A 17,349-nucleotide genomic window follows, 5' to 3' on the forward strand; every position below is an offset into this window, starting at 1 on the left:
AATGTTGAAGGGTTTGAAGTTTTTTTTAGGATAGTTTTGTTGGTACCTGGATAGAGGCTATTGCTGTAGTCAAGGCTAGACGTTATTAGGGCTGCTGTAACAGTTTTTCTTGTGGTAAAAAAAAAAAGTCAAGGATTTAATTAGTTGAAAACACTTCCCTGTCACTGTTAGTACTTGCGGACGGAAGGATAAGGTAGAATCACATTTTACCCCAAGATTGTTTACTACCTCCACCGTATTAGGTGGAAGAGGGTGTAGGAAAGTGGGTTTCTGTTGCAGTAACCCCCCACTTTTTGCCAGACTACTAATGCACTTTTTTTTGGTGTGCCCTTGGTCCCTGCCAATCAGGTTCCCAGGGCCTGTGTTCTTTCCCCAATAACAAACCCAATTGGCATCTCTGGCCACATGTAAGCCCCTGGTAAATGGTACCACAGGTACCCACAGCACTGTGACCAGAAAAAGGCCTCCAAGGGCTGCAGCACTTATCGTGCCACCCTCCGAGGCCCTGTACCCTGACACTCACACACTGCCTTGGCAGCCTGAGTGCCTTGGTGCAGAACAAAGTGAAGTCGACATGGCACACATCCCTGTGTGCCATGCCCACAAACCACTGCCCTGGCATACATCAGTCACCCCTCTAGCTGGGTGCCCTATGCCGGTGGTGAGGGTACAGATGCATGAGCCCTGTACCCCTACACTGCCCAAGTCCATTCCTGGGCACTGTAAGTACAGTGCTGCCATTAAGAGTATATGGTGCTGGGAGTTTGTCATTACGAACTCCACAACACCATAATGGCTACACTGAAGACTGGGAAGTTTGGTATCAAACTTCACAGCACAATAAAACCACACTGATGCCAGTGTGGGAATTAATGTAAAATGCACAACAGAGGGCATCTTAGAGATGCCCCCTGAAATTCGACCAACTACTATTGACCTGATTGAGTGGCTGCTTAGGCCGCCACCACCAGACATGTTTCTGGACCCATGTGTCGAGAGCTCGCTGCTCTCGTGGGGGGGGGGGGGGGCGGCCTGAAACAATGCACATCCTGGGATGAGGTGCCAAGCCTCCTCCCCCAGGATTGGCAGGATTCACGAAGGAGAGACTTCAAAGGCCTGCTGCCTTTGTGAGCCTCTCCAGACCATTTGCTGCTTTCAGCAACTGGTCCCCACTGGTTCTACCCCCCACTTTAGGCGGGAAAAACAAGTGAGAAAAAGAGGTGTGCCCACCTCTGCCAACTCCACCCCTCAGGTGGGGGAGGCGAGGTGAAGCACAACTTCAAATCCCCGCCATCTTGAGGATGGGGGGGACTCAGCCAACCAGGGACAGGCTCCTGCCCCCCTCCCACTGGAAAGTGGCAGAATAGGGAGTGTACCCACCCCAGGGAAGGGACCCATTGGTCCCTGCCCTATACCTACCTGTAACGCCCCTAAATTTTGTATTTAGGGGGCACCCTGAACCTTCCTTCCTCAGATTAGAAACCACAAGAAAAGAAGATAAGAAGAAGGACCGAAGAGCCGTGCAGAGCTAACAATAGGACGACGCCCACTGACTTGGCCCCAGCCCTACAGGCCTGTCTCCCCTCGAACCTGCTTTTGGGAAATCCTGGCGTGTCCTGCAGCTAGCAACTCACAAACCCCGGAGGACCTGCCTGCCTTCACTTCCAGGACTCTATCTCCAGAGAACACCGGACGTGTTTAAATTGCAGCTTCTGGTGCCAGCCAGAGACCGCGAATCCAGCACACTCTGCACCCACCGACCCCAGCTCGTGTGAACCAACACCACGAGGAGGTCCCCTCCCCCCCCGGCGATCCTGACCCGAGATCCAGCGACCCCTGACCTGCCACAAGCCTCCTGATGACGCCTGCTGCCTCAATCCAGAGGACCCACCGCGACCAGAGCGGGTAAGAAAATCTGAAGTCAGAAGGCACCCCTGCACCTGACGCCCCACTGCCTTGTGTGCCCAAACCAACAGTGCCTAACCAACCCTCAACATCACAACTTACCCCGCTCCTGGAAGATCCTCGTCCCCGAACCTGCAGGGTTTTTGTCCCGGAGACTCTCCATTGAAATCAACAGGGCACCTGACCTCAAAACAGCACCCTGCACCCGGCCGCCCTAGTGCCGCTGAGGGTGCACCTTTGGTGCTACTTTGGTCCCCAACTTCCCCTGAGCTAAACCCTAGGGGCTTTTGCTCCCACAGCCCCGTGGCCCGCTTGCCAGCAGCCACCAACCGGAGTCCCCCTATCCTCCATAGGATAACATTGGGCCTCTACACTCTGCACCTGGCCGCCCTAGTGCCGCTGAGGGTACAACAACAATGCATCACTGACCCTGGGAGACCCCAGAGTCTAACCCCAGAACCCCAACTCCAAAGACAGAGTACTTACCTCGAAACCAATAACCTGCTTTTCCTCCTAGGATAACATTGACACTTTTTCTCCCATAAAGTTTCTAAGTGTCGACTTTCGAAAACTAAGAATATGCTTTAAAAATCGCACAAATAACCAAAACGCATTTTCTCAACTGTTTTCAGGAAATGTCCCAGTGCTGAATCTAGGTACCAGCACTGAGTAGGAAAAGTAATGTAAGAGTAACTTACCTGTGAATTGAATTTCCTTCCATAGGATAACATTGGTGGTTCTCTGTGAAAAAGTTCAACTTTTGAAATGCAAGAATATTCTTCAAAAATCGTACATCTAATTAAAACGCATTTTCTCAACTATTTTCAGGAAATGTCCCAGTGCTGAATCTAGGATCCAGCACTGTTAGAAAAAGTAATCCGAAAAGTAACTTGCCTGCAATTTATTGAAAAAGCCCATTCATTTGAATGTACTATACCTGCTAAGTGTTGCAAACTGCTTCCTTAACTGTAAACCAAAACCAGTACAATTCCTACAGCAATTTTGAACTGTGTTCACACAAGTAATATATTACTGCAAAGTATTTTTATGCTTACCTGTACCAGGCTTGCTTGGTTCTAGAAATAAAACCACAGAATATTTTTTTATACAAAAATAATTGGCTTAGAGTTCAGTTCTTGAGTGTGTGAATTAATTTGCTGACTGTGTACATCAAATGCTTAACACTGTCCTCTGATACTGCCTTACTGCTCGACCAAGCTACCACTTTGGAGAGTAAGGTTCTTTCTAACTTTAACCTCTGCCTATCTTTGGGGACTCTTGGACTCTATACACACTACCTCACTTTGGTGCAGTATATATAGAGCCAGTTTCTTACAGAGGGGTATTTATTGGCCACAAGCGACTGGGGATGAAAAAGTTGGCTTTGCCTAGGAGCATGATTTCAGTCTTTTCCGAGTTGCACTTCAAGTGATTCTGCTTCATCCAATGAAAGACCTCTGTGAGACAATGTTGGAAGCTTACTTCAGCATTGGTAGTTAGTTTATCTAATGTTAGAATCGTCTGCATAGGATGTAGTATCGATATTGAATGATGATATCAGTTCTATAAGTGGGGCCATATAGCTGTTAAACAGAACTGGACTCAATATAGATCCTTGCGGGACACCTATATGCAGAGGTTTCATGGCTGACTGGTAGGGCCTGAGCGTGGTTACTTGCTGACGGCCTGTCAGAAATGATTTGAGCCAGGGCAAACCAGATGGGAAATGCAACATGCGTTGAGGCGATGTAGCAGGATCTCATGGGAGATGGTATCGAATGCAGCTGATAGGTCTAATAAAATTAGTACTGCATTTTTCCCTTCATCCAGGACGGATTTAAGGCTCTCCGCGGTATGTAGAAGTGCTGATTCTGTGGAGTGTAATGGCCTAAAGCCTGATTGCGTTGGAGATATGGTGTTTGTGGTTTCTTAAAAGGTCGTGAGTTGACTGTTGACTATTCTTTCAGTAATTTTGCTGAGACAGGGTAGTAAGGAAATAGGCCGGAGAGGGTGGTAGAGTCTGCCAACTGTTTTTTCTGAAGGGGCTGAACTGCCGCAATATTCCAGTCTGAGGGTACCTCTGCTAGTGAAAGTGATGCATTGATTATACTATTTAGGAATGGATTCACAGTGTCCACAATGGCGTGAAGAATTTTTGGGGGCCATGGGTCAAAAGGAGATCCTGATTTGCAGTAGAGGATAGTTTGGCGGGATTGTTCCATATCAATCCTTAGAAATGAATGTAGGTAGTTTGCTTTATTCTGAGTTTTAGATGTTGGATTAGTGATTGGGGGGTATATCCTTAAAATCGGCATGAATGTTTTTGAATTTTCAATTCAAGGAAATCCACTATTTGATTACAGAGAGACTGTGAGGGAGGGATTTCTCGTTCGAGTGCTTTGGACTGCGTGAAAGATTTCACTATCTTAAAAATAGTTTTTTGGTCAAAGTCCGCTGTGGCGAGTACTTTGGAATAGTATACTTTCTTTCTAGTCTAATCAGGAGATGATAGGTTTTAAGGCTAGTTTAAACTGGGAAAGATCTTCTGCTTTATAGTTTCTTCGCCATCGGTGCTCGAGCTGTCTACATTGGAGATGTTGAGCTATCAATTTTTTTGGTTTAAACCAAGGGGAAGAGGTTTTGGTGATGGGGGTCTTTCCTTTTCAGGTCTCGGCTAGCGAAGGCTGCGCTTGCGCAGTCTCGCTCGCGAGATTTAATGTTTTTTAGTACGTGGCTTGAACCCGCCCCTCTTCATTGGCTGGCTTCCTAAACGGAGGCCTGCCATTGGAGGAGAGGGGCGTCTGTCTGTTTAAGCCCCGTCTTTTTCGGATGCGGGGGGGGGTGTGTTTTTTACTTTCTTTCTCTCCTCTGGAATGTAAATATTCCAGCCAATGGGAAGAGGAGAGAAAGAAAAACACGCCCCCCAATCCGAAAATGTGCTGAGTTTCTCTGAGGCATTTTTGCTTGACCTCGGAGAAACATGGTTAGCAAGTCGGCGAGCTCCTGTGGGATCCTGGGGTATGCACAATATCTGAAGTTGTCTCTAAGCATGTGCCGAATATTGTATATATTTTACATGGGGTATTGAATGTACTGGGGATGTGGTTGCCTTTCATTTGTGAAAGCGTAGACGCTTATTTGGAACCTTTTATGCCATTACAGTATGTATTTACGTTCTTGACACTGTATTATTAACAATGTGCATGTTATTTAAATACTATGCTGATGTCTGAGACACGCATGAGACCGTTTTCAGATCTGCAATGTGACTTTCAACAAACTGCTCGATACTGCTCTTCCGTTCAAGCAGGGACGAAGGCGGGTTTTAGCTTGCCACTGGGAAAGTGTACAGAGCAATTTTGTTTTTTATTTACTCTACACGGGAATATCTCGAACGTGTTTTAGGACGTTTCGCAATTCTGCCAGCACTCAGAGGGTGCCCTGCCCAGTTACAGATGGTTCACGTTTGGCAAACTTTCCACCGCGCCCCTTGCGTGCACGCTGATGCAGAGCCAGCGTTGTTTGTTTTAGTCGCGCCGCTCACAGAGCCGTGACCGTAGCCGTTTGTGTAGATTCACCTTCACAGGAGGATGTGAGCGGTCAGGCCTCCTCGCCTGACTGCAACGCTTTTTAGTGGAAGGCTCTCTGTGTGTGTGGGTGGCTCTGTGTGTGTGGGTGGCTCTGTGTGTGTGGGTAACTGTGTGTGTGTGTGTGTAACTGTGTGTGTGTGTGTAGGTGGCTCTGTGGATGGCTCTACTTGTGTGTGGGTTGCTCTATGTAAGTGGCTCTGTATGTGTGGGTGGCTTTGTGTGTGTGGCTCTGTGTGTGGGTACAAATGCAATAGGTCTTACATTGGAGAGTGATTAAGCTATTGACATTGTAAATAACAATGCCATTTCTTTAAATGTTTTAAAAACATAAACAAGAATGTCATGAGCAATGCCAACAGCTCTAACTTTAACAATGCCGAGACCATTGCATTGTAAATGCTTGTTAAGTTGACTGGGGGAGCTAGAGTCTTACAGAGTAGGGACATCAAGAGGTAAAATGTTGTGAGTCCCTAGCTAAGTCACCTGTTCTATTGGGTCCAAGGTCTAGAGCTATAGTGTTGAGTTCAGGCTTGATTAACGTTTTTTTCCATTTCCGGACCATGGTGGGGAGGCCGCTGGCACGGTTCTGTATGATGTTGGTGGACTTGTGATTTATCTCAAATGGAATAAACCAGTGGTCCTTTCAGTCCATTGGTAGTGGGGAGCTGATTTTGAGAGCGTGGTAATTGGAACATATTCCATCCAAGGTACGACCAGCGCTATGAGTGGGGGAACGTACCAGCTGTTCAAGGCCTTGGGTGTTCAGGGAATCTAAAACGTTTGTAACTCCTGGCTCATTTTTACATTCTAGGTGTAGGTAGAGGTTCCCAAGGAGGGTAAAATTGGAGTTCCTGAGGATTAGAGGGCCAAGGGTGTCACCCAGCGAATCTAGGAATTGGGTGCTTGAGCCTGGCGGACGGTAAACTAGGGCTCCAGGAAAGTAGACCCATCGATCTGAAAACAGAAACTTAATATTTCTGCCCCTTTAGGCTCTGTGATCTAAAAGGAGGAGCATTGGAGCATAGTACGGTAGAGAATTCCATGCCCCCCTCTGCGTGAATCCAATCTATCTCATCTGTGTATGGCGTACCCTTGAGAAAGGGCTTGCGCAATGTCTGGGCCACACCACTCCCGGAGCCATATTTCTGTAACAAACAGAATATCACGGTTCTGATCCAGGATCAGATCATGAAGGTTCATGTTCTGGGAGTGCTGGGGGAGAGATCAAGCGTTAAGTAGTCCTCCAAGGAGTAATTTTGGGAGCCTTGCTGCTTTCTTGGGTTCTTCTGTATAGGAGTAAAGTGCATTTCAGACATGAGATGGGTCCATTCCAGTTTCCCGGATGCAAGTAATTGTTGCAGTTCTGTGGGGCTTTATTAAAGCTTAATAAAACATCTCTTGTTAATGACATATCTGGTTTAAAAGGGCAGCGTGGCTGGCGCTGGCTGCAATCCTGATGCGGACGGGCGCAGACGGGCTTGCCTTTGGCGCGATTTCTGCACACCAGCCACGCGCCCGCTGCACGCATTCGCTATTTTTCAGCGGTGGCAGGCACATTTTGTAGAGAGTGCCACCAACCACTAGACCGCAGGTGTACAGGAAGTGGCTTTACTTCCAGTGAGAATACTGGAACTCTACTTCCCCCTCCCCACCCCCCTCTCCCAGAGTATCTGAGCTGAGGGGCCGATTGAAATAAAAAAATTTAAAAAATGCGTGGCTCGCAAATGGAGGGAAAGGAAATTGTTGCAAAACACTGAAGTGAGAGGGTAAGTGTGCATTCAGATTCAAAACCTAGACAATTCCAAAAACAACCAGAAACCTCGAACTGCAACAATCTGATAGAGACTAATAGCCGCAGATTCCTTAACGTAGAATCATCCCCAGGCGTGAGACTGGACCCGGAAAAGTTTCCTGTCCCACCATCTCTGCGGGCCGGGTGGCGGCACCACGCGACTCCGCCCCACCATCTTCCGCGGGCGTGACATCAGCGAGGTCGCATAAACCCCACCCCGGAGTGCTGACGTCAGTTTCCTTCTTTTCCGCGTGCAATCCGGATCGTGTTCCTGGCCTTTTTTCATGCCTTCTTTTTACGCATTGCGTTTCTTTTTGGGAACAGTGTGCGAATGCCTTCGGGCTTCAAGACGTGCTAGTCTTGCGCGCGCCAGATGTCGGCGACTGACCCTTACCCCATTTGTATGTGGTGTTTGGGGGTGCACCATGACTCCACGGACTGCGAGGCTTGTCAGCAGATGAAGCCGAAGTCCCGGCGGGAGCGCCGGATGAAACTCCTCTCGGCCCGCATGTCCAGGTCGGCGTCGTCACCGCATCCGTCAAGAACCGCCGCTTCCGTCTCTGACATCATCCCTCTCCGAGGCCGTAAGGGCGTAGCTCGCCTGTTGGTGTCGCAGCTTGTACCCGAGACCCGGTCCCCGCCCTGTGGGGGGCGCAGGTTCTCTGCGGGTCGTGCGGCCTGGTGCATCACCACCCTACCCGCCATTTCCCGGCATGGGGACGACCAGATCCCAAATGGAGACCTATGCTGCAGCCCTACAGGCCTCCTTGGCTCCTCCTCCTCCTCTTCCTGGAACATCTGCGGATCCCTTGTCATGTGCGGGACCTTTTGCGTAGTCGCCGGCAGCTTCGGCCCCGGCGCTGACTGGTTCGGCTTCAGGTCTTGGAGATGTGGTGTCGTCGGGGTGCGGCCCTACGAGATTCCCTCCTTTGGACCACGGCTCCTCTGCCCCGCTGCAAACCCCCGTGGGGGTCCCTGTGGTGTCGTAGGAGGTTGTCGGGACTCTGGTCTCGTCCTCCAGTTCCCCTCGGTCCTCTGGGCAGATGGTGGCCTTGTCCGAGGTCGAGCTGATGCCGCTCAGGCGGCGGTATCTGCTGGCCCTGGCGGCACCGCAGGGGGGCGAGGGCACGTCCCTGGACCCCCCCTAGCCTCTCCACGCAGGCGGCTGCCTCGGCGGAGTTCGTGTCAGCGCCTTTTCGGCACCGTTTTTTGGCCGCCCCGTTCTCCCGCTGCGCAAGTCGTGGCAGGAGTCGTCTCGGCGTCTCCTTCGACGCCGGTCGAGATTGAGCTCACGCCAGTGGTGGACTCCACGGCACCGTGCCTGCGTCTGGTCGTTGATTCGTCTTCGGAGGCCCCCCTCTTCTCCAGAGGTTCGGCAACTGTTTGTCTCTTCTTCCCCAGAAACGGGACGCCGCATCGTGGCTTTTTCGCCGGCATCTTCCAAGGAGGGCTCTTCACCGTCCCTGCGTCCACAGTCTTTCCCAGAGGCGCCTCAGGTTCCCCACTCATCGGTCAACCTTCCCCCATTCCGAGCTTGGCCTTTTCTTCCTCCGGTTGGGCTGGGGGACAGCCGGCTTAGCTTACAGCCGACGCCCATGGAGGAATTGCTCTCCCCACCACATTGCCCTACGGAGGCGAGTGCTGCCTTCGCCCGGCCTGTCTCCACGGCTGTGGCGATTTTGCGCATGGGCGACCTGGCTGCCCATTTCTCTGCGGATCATTTGCTTGAGGTTCTCCATCAGGGCTCTGGTGGACGGGAGCTGCTTCTTCCCTTCGAAGCTTCGCTCCATAATTCCCGGTGCCCCAGCCGCTCCTTCTCCACGTGACCCTGTCTGCCTTTCATTCCACCCTTCCACCCTTCTACCAGGGGCCTTCTTCTGCAGACTGCCTTTCCCTCCTTGCCATCGGTGTTGTCTCCTCTGTCACGGGAGGCCCGGTGGTTGGATTCTTGGGGGCGCAACATCTTCGCCTCCTCCAGTGCTGCCTTGCGGGCACTCAACACGCTTTGTGTGTTGGCCAGAGCCACTTCCTACTTGTGGGATTCAGCAGAGTCCCTTCTGTCTTGCACTCCTCATGAGGGTGTCTGCGCTGATCTGCGGCACCATGTGTTGGATGGCCAGGAAATGGCGGCGTTTATTCTTCGCTCGACTCTGGATGTCTCTGAGGCACCTGGTCGCACCATGGCTTCTTCGGTGGCCCGCCATCGCCATGCTTGGCTGAGGGATAGTGTTTTCCCTGAGAATGTTATGGAGCATCTGGTTGACCTCCCTTTCGATAGCACTCTTTTCACGCCCCTGCCATTCAGCGGTTCCTTGCGGCTTCTTCTTCTTCTTCTTGGTCTTCTTCTTGTTCTTGTTCTTCCCCCATTGTTTCTGGGGTCTAGTATTCGGTAGTCCCGGTTGTGTGGTTGGTGTGCCTTCAGGGTCCTTTGGTTGGCCCTTCGGTGCTGCTGGTTCAGCCCCACCTCCCCTTTTTTGCCTTGTGGTTTTGGCTGTTGGTAAGGCCGTGTAGGTCCTGGTATTGGGCCTTTTGTGTCTTCTTTATTGGCTGCTTGGCAAGCCGTCTGCAGTTTTACCCGCAGGCCTTTCTGTTTGTCCTCTGCTGCGAAATTTTTTCCTAAGAGGTGTTTCCATGTTTTCTTGGGACGTAGCATACCCTATGTGGGGTACTTGTAGCTATTGTAGCTATTATATAGCCCTGTCATGTGCTGGGGAGTTGTCTCTTTGCACTGGTCTTGGCGCTGCTTGCGTTGCGCCCAGGTCTGTCCTTTGCCAGGTTCACTATGTCACTCAACTAGTCTGGCCTGCGGCGTGGTGTTGTGACGATTCCGCCCTTCTGTCTGGCGATTCGTCCTGGTCCGCTATCTGGTGTTCCAGAGGGACTGGCTTCCTTTGGCTTTCTGTGTTCTGGTTGACGGTCTGGGCCCGTCCTCCGTCTCTTTCTCTCTCTCCTTTTCTTCTGCCTGGTCCCACTTCTTTCATGGGTCAGTGTGTGTTTTGGAACCTGGCCCTCCCTGACCTCTGTCTTCGGCTTGCGCCTGGCTTATTTTGGTGCGCTGCTCTGTGGTGTTGCCTGCTGCTGGCTGCGCAGGCCTGCACCTGCCTGCTTGTTCTGGTCCACCGTCGTGGCCCTTAATGTGTTTCCTTGTGCCCCTGCCTCTGGTTCCGCTGGGGTTTTGGGCATCTGTGCTTTTCTTCTTACGCTTGCGCTATTGGTGGTGGGACCGTTCCCGCCTTGTCCGCTGCTTGCGGCTGAGGTGTGTTCGGCTGTTTCCCATCACTTTGTGTGCTTCTTACGGTGGGCCTTGCCTCCGGTTCTGCCTCTTCTCCCTGGGGTTTGAGGTGAATCTTTTGTTCCTTAAGGCCCTTCGGTCGCTGTCTGCCCCTGCGGGGTGTTGGGCAGTCCTCCCTTAATTGGGCGTGGGATCTTCTGGCCTTCCCTTCTTGTTCCTGTGACATGTCCTCTGCTGGGGCCCTGTGTCTCTCCTGCTGGGGAGGCTCTCTCGCAGGCCCTCCTCCCTTCTGAGTATGGCTAGGGTATCAATTCTACGTTAAGGAATCTGCGTCTAGTAGTCTCTATCAGATGTACAAGTTGCTTACCTCCAGTAACGATGTATCTGGTAGAGACGATTCTAGCCACAGATTCCTTCACGCCCCCGCCCTTCCTCCCCGTTCTGCGAGGATCCTCTGCTTGGGTTTCTACACTCGCCACCCTCTGGGTGGCTTGTCTTCTGTGGGTGTCCTCTTCGCTTTCTTCTGGTCAGTCTGTCCGGTTCTGGTTTTTGGTTCCATCCCCCCCCTTCTTTCTTTTGATACAGGGATGGTTGGTTGCTGCGTGCCTTTGCTTCCCCCGAGCTGGTTTCTCTCCAGTGTAGGGGTCTCCTTTTGCTCTTTTTCCCTCTGTTTGGTTGGAGTTTCTGATCCCATTGCGGTCTTTTGTGTTGGGGATTCTTTACCTGTCCCTTGGCCTCCTGCTCCTTTCAGGGGGCCTGGCTCTCCTTGACTGTGTAGTCTGGGGATGGATTGCTGTTGCTCCTCTGTTCCGGGCTTGTGGCCCTTCACTGTGTGGTTTGTGGTTGCAGTCTCTTTCATATACTGTGCCTCCAGGATGACTATTGCCTTGGCTTGCTCGGTTGTTCCTGGGGGGATGGAGGGAGGGGGGTGCTCTGCTCTTTCCCTGCTATAGCTTTGCTGCTTTGGCCTTCTGGTACTTTGGTGCCGGCTGGTGCTATCTCCTTGGATTGCACAGTTGTTCCTCAAAGTGGTGCTCTGCTCTTTCCCTGCTATGGCTTCGCTGCTATAGCTTTCTGGTGCCTTGGTGCCAACTGGTGCTATTCCTCACCCTTTGTTTCTCTCTGTTTTGTTTCTCTGCTTTTTCTCACACTGTTCCCATGCTCTCCTCAGTTTTGTTGTGATGGCTCCGCGTTGGGGCGCGGAAAAGTTCTCCGAAGCAAACTGACGTCAGCGCTCCGGGGTGGGGCTTATGTGACCTCGCTGACGTCACGCCCACGGAAGAGGGCGGGGCGAAGTCGCGTGGTATCACCCCCTGGCGCGCAGAGATGCTGGGACAAGAAAATTTTCCGGGTCCAGTCTCGCGCCTGGGGATGTTTCTACGTTAAGGACTCTGCGGCTAGAAACGTCTCTACCAGATACTCGGTTACCGGAGGTAAGTAACTTGTACAACGATCCCGTACAGCCCCACTCCCGCCCTCCATCCATCGTGTGGTTTGAGAAATAGTTTAAAGTATTATAAATGGAGGATTGTCCTTGCGTTTGCAGAGAGAGAGAGACCAATGTAAATCAATCCTTGACAAATAATTTGTGGTAATTTGCTATTATATAAGTTTATCTACTGTTTTTCAATTTGCAAGATAAACTCTTGAAACCAAGCTTAAAAACTATTCATGAAGGTCTGTTTACCTGAATTTGTGTCCGCCCCTAACTAAGGATGTTTTTACATCTTTCTCTTTCAGAATATACTAATTACGTATATTGGAATGTTTTTTGGTGGTGACTACATCTTCTCATGGACCAATTTTCTTGGTTTAAATATCAGGTAAAAATTTTGACCAATGTACACATTAGTTAAAAAAGTAAGTCTCTGTAAATTGTTTGACTGAGCAGTCGTTGTGTATACATAACATGACGTGTATTTGTAAAGTGCACGTTCACCCAGAAGGGTATCATGGTGCTGATTAACCAATGTTTATTGTTACCCAACTCAATGACACTCAATTTATTGACCTCAGAAGGATAAAAGACTGAGTAAACTCGCCAGGATTGGAACCTGTGACCATGAGGTCACACACGGGCCCGACAGTGGCCACATTAGTCCACTAAGCCTTCAGACCCGGCATAAACTCGCTATATTGCCCGAGGTTTGTCTACAGTGGCTGCCTGCTTTGATGATTATTTATGTTTTTGGGGTGGGATATCGCAGGCAATGCCATTGTTCTTTGATTAGATTTGGGCTTGTCATCTGAATGTCTTACCTTTTGCAGTTAATACATGTATAGTAAGCAGTCTGGGTGATGATTTTAGCGTGGTTCTAGATACTAGTGTTTCCTGTCCATTTCTCACATCGGGGGCATTTGTTTTTTTTACACATTTCCATTTTCTAATTCTTAGTGCAGCATTAATTAGTCTGAGTGTAGCATTGAGTGTGAAAGCACATATTAGCAATAAACATGCGGTGGTGTGTCAACAAGGAACCCATTTATTGGCATGGTTTGGTTCCTGCAGTTGGTCGCTACTGTTACAACTTTAGTTTTGCAACCAACACATTTCGGTGTTCTTCCCATTGCAAATTTTAATGTTTAGTTCATATGAGAACATGTTTTAGACCTACACTGAAGATTGAAGAAGTGCCGGCTCTAATAAATGAACAGCTGAAATGTTTTTTTCTGCTGACCATTTCCAGTGGTGAAAGAGAGATGAGAAAAATATGGCCTTCCTTCTAGTATGAACATGGTTTCTAATGTGATGTTAACTAATGAGTTGTATGTTTTTTTGTTGGTTTTTCTTTTTAAATACCTGATTCAACAATTCTTTTAAAACGTGAATTTGCTTCACTGTGTTTTGCCTTTTTTTAACTTGTTGAACTCACCCAACTTACATTTATTGTGCAAACTTCTTTCTAGCATTGCTGGAAGCCTTGTGTATTCATACATCACTTTCACAGAGGATCAGTTGAGCAAAACAACCGAGCCTAGTACGAAGGGAAAAATTGCAGTTTGACCAGGTGGTGAAAGAAGATCCAGGATTTCCTTTATTTTTTTTTACCAATGTAAATGAGCTTGTACAGTAAACCGTATCTAGTATTTTTCTCTTTTTTTTTATTTGTAAGGAAATCTCACTTTGCACAATTAAGAAAGATGCCTTTTTAGATAATATTTTTTAAATGAATTTTGTAAGCTGCGCTTAAAAAATTGCATAGTCCTGTGGTTCCAGGCTGCTGCAATTATTTGAAATATATGTAATATATAATTGTGTAATGATGTCAAAAACTTGCATATCTGTGAAAGTTTGGTTGCACAGTGCAACAATGAGAGCGTTTTTCATATTAAACTTGTTTCAAACTAATCTCTCATACTGTGAAAAACAAACGGAAATGTGCTCTCTGCTTGTAATACTCTGCTTCTGTGTTGAGTAACAGGGAAATGTTGATTCCTGGTTTAGGTACTTATTCCTACTGGACCTATGTGCTAATGTAGAATTATCACTGCCTTTGTCTGTTTTCCTGCAGAAATAGGTGTTTAAAAATTATTATGTTTACTGACCATCAAATTATTATATATGTTACCTTTTAAGAAATATAATTTTTGAGGCAAACGTCAATTAAAAATAAATTACCTGCATGCAGGCCTATAATTAATTATCACAGGTGTATCTACTGCAGAGTTCACATTGTCTATCCATGCCATAATCCAAGAACCATAGAAAGTGGACTGCTCGAACTTAAAGGCAAGCAGAGCCATTCAACAAAGAGCAAAATATTTTAAATTAAACCTTCTCTGCGTACATCTACTTTTGAGTACCTTGTAAAGCCGGTCTTAGGCAAAGTAAAGAATACAATTGTAAACGCCACATTTTCACACTATAGCCAAATATTTTATCAAGTGTGGATATTATCACAAATTAATATTAAAAGCAAGATGAATACATTTAAAAGTAGCAGTCCGTGTTGAAGTAATGTCAATAAGACAATTTATGTTGGTTGAATACATTAGTGTAGGTTATTGGTGTGGTTATGAAAACACATTGAAACCCAGCGCAGCCACATACTCAGTCGCAGTTCTCAACAAAAAAGGCTTCTGTTGGTGTCCCTCACAGCAGAATATCTTTTATGAAAAGTAGTACCTATACTAGAACGTGATAAGAAATTCATACCCTTGCCCCAAGAAGTTATTTAGGATCCAGTCACATTATGTAAGATTGGGTTAGGATAAAAATATTTATGGCTGTGGATAGTGTTTTTTAAGCTTCCTGTTTGAGATGTTTGTGTGTGTATATACAGAACAACTTGACGTAATTCATTTTTACATGAATTAGCATACTCTAGTAGACCTGTTTTAAGGGCATTTACAGAAGGGGAAGGATTAATGTTTTGTTACTTGATGTTTAGTATAATTGTCTCTGATCATTGAAACTATGCTGGCAAAAATATATCGGTGATAGTTAATAATCCTAAACTTTTTGTATAGGTCTGTTATTGTTTAACTGTTACAGAAAGCTGTAAACCAAGCAGGGAATCGTGCACTGGTAGTTATTTTTGTGTGGAATTAAATAGAACATCATGACTGCATTTTCTAAGATGCAACAGCTGTTTTACTTTTACACGATGTTACAGAGATTGATATTTTCCTTGTATTTTTAATATTCTCACAATTCATAGAATTGAAATCACTATGTGATATGTAAGAGTCTGACCTTTGCCTTTCTTACATATAAGGCATTTAATTATATCTGTAAATCATGTTTTTTCTTACTGGCACACAAATGTCTGTGATGCTGGGCTCTATGTCAATGACTAAGTACCCAGATGAGCATGGATCTAGAGTGATGAAGCACCAATTCATATATAGGCGGGGCATTTTTGTTACAATCCAACCAATCCCACTTTCCATTGATGCCAGACGGAAAGCAATAAGCACCCCTCCCATGTTCCATCGAATAGGTGTCCTGTAAATTGCAGCACAAACATCTATTTCTTGCCCCCCACAGATTGCGGATAAGAGATGCACGTTTCTTTGTGCAAGCTCAGCAATGTGATCGCAATGAGCATGTGGGAACTTCACCCTGATGTTTTGTATTGTCAGTCTAACCCTATGCTGATCTGTGTCCTTGGTGTGTCGTATTTAGCCTAATTACTGTTTGTTGCTAAATTGACACATTGGTCTTTGATCATAACAAAAAAGTGACATGATCTCTTTTGGTATAAATTTGTCTCATGCATCCAATTTGAGGTGCTATCAATATTAACACTACTGTATCATTGAGTTATCGTATTCTTTGGCAATCGTGCTCACATGTATGTTAAATTTACAGATTGTACTTGCAAATGTATTTTATAAAGCAAGCTTTTTTCAAAAACATTTGCTGCCATGACACAGTAATGTCTGTTCTCCCTTAGATTTAGCCATTCTTCTGTGAAGAATATCAAGTCTCCTCCCCACTTTTTGTGGGTATTTTTAATCCATCACACACTTGTTATCCTCTTATTTCCTCTAAATTTCGATCATGTTGCAAGAGTAGCCCACTTTGACCGATGGATAAACTCAATTGTTCATCCTTGGGCTACAGGTTATGTCTAATAATATTTTGAAAGAATTTCATTTTGGTGTTTAAATGTTGAATCATGCTTTCAGTGATAAGACAAATGATTCTGTAAAATGGCTTAACTGAGCATTATCATGTTGGCATTTTTTACTACAGTATGCTCTGCATTTATGTCTAAAAGTATGATTCTGTGTCTAACAATGAGAAATAAGCTGTACAGCAAATGAGGGGTTCTCCTATATTGTGGCCAGTGTCCACTCAAGACCTAAGTTCAGGCTTACATTTCTGTTGTAATGCATTTGTATTAATGATCAGATAGCCTTATGTAACATTTCTGCAACATTTCAGGTCACAATGTGTTCAGTTTTGTTCTAATGTTTTCCATATAAATTAATATATTTGATTTTATACAATGGTGTGAAAACAAAGAGAAATGGCTAAATAAACTGATATTCTACCACCACATTTGTGATTTTTCTTTTCAAGCTGTAGGTGAACATTCAACTTTGTACACAATGGTTTACTGTCCTTTGGATACCTTTTTGTTCACTTTAAATATGAATGTGGGTATTTATGGTAGAAGCACCTGATTCAAACCCGGCTTAGCACTACTACACTGATGTACATAGTGTACAGCTTGTTACTCGAAATGTACGTGACTTCCGGAGTATGTTGCACAGATTTATTCTGCTTCAGCGCCGCTCTCTGGGCCCACTTTCTTACCTATGGTCCTCAGATGGATCTTTTTCCCCGACTGAGAGGTGATGGGAGTTAACATTACTGCAATCAATTTCAGTTAACAGTGTAACCCATTTGGCTACACAATAAGGACTAGGAATCAGTACCTATGATTAAGAAGATGTATTACAAATTAATAATCAAGTTAAGATGCACAACTCCTAGTACCATACTATAAAAATACAGAATAACAACTGGGAAGCCCAAACTCCTGAAGAAGTTTAAGCAAACCAATAGTAAGCAAACAAGAAGTTCAGTCACAGCAATACAAAAGAGTAGCAAAAGTATTTGATGCTCAAAGAAGACTCTCAGGTTTTCTCGTCTAAGCATGAATGAGTCTAATTTACCCAAAGTAAAATCCAAACTGACAGGATGGCTCCACAGCTCTATAGGATCTCAAAAATCAAGAAATTCCGTAAAGGAACACAAAACAAGGCAGGAAATTAAGCAGGAAGGTGTCGGCATTTCAGAAGCTCGGTCAAGAGTCTTCTTGGGTCAGGAAGGAAGTGTTCGTCTAAGCCACACTGAAGAAAGGATCAAAAGAAGC

General features: G+C 46.7%; 1 protein-coding gene across 1 annotated transcript in view; it reads left to right on the forward strand.

Moving 5' to 3' along the window:
- The window catches only part of SLC35D1 (solute carrier family 35 member D1), a 112,239-nt gene extending 95,712 nt beyond the window's left edge, over window positions 1–16,527 (forward strand). The window contains exons 11-12 of the mRNA XM_085602329.1: window positions 12,260–12,342; window positions 13,427–16,527. Of these exons, the coding sequence (XP_085458455.1) occupies window positions 12,260–12,342; window positions 13,427–13,523 (180 nt within the window). The 3' untranslated portion in view covers window positions 13,524–16,527. The remainder of the gene's footprint in view (window positions 1–12,259; window positions 12,343–13,426) is intronic.
- Window positions 16,528–17,349: the final 822 nt, after the last annotated feature.

Source organism: Triturus cristatus, chromosome 4_2, assembly GCF_964204655.1.
Source record: "Triturus cristatus chromosome 4_2, aTriCri1.1, whole genome shotgun sequence".
Lineage (NCBI taxonomy): Eukaryota > Metazoa > Chordata > Amphibia > Caudata > Salamandridae > Triturus > Triturus cristatus.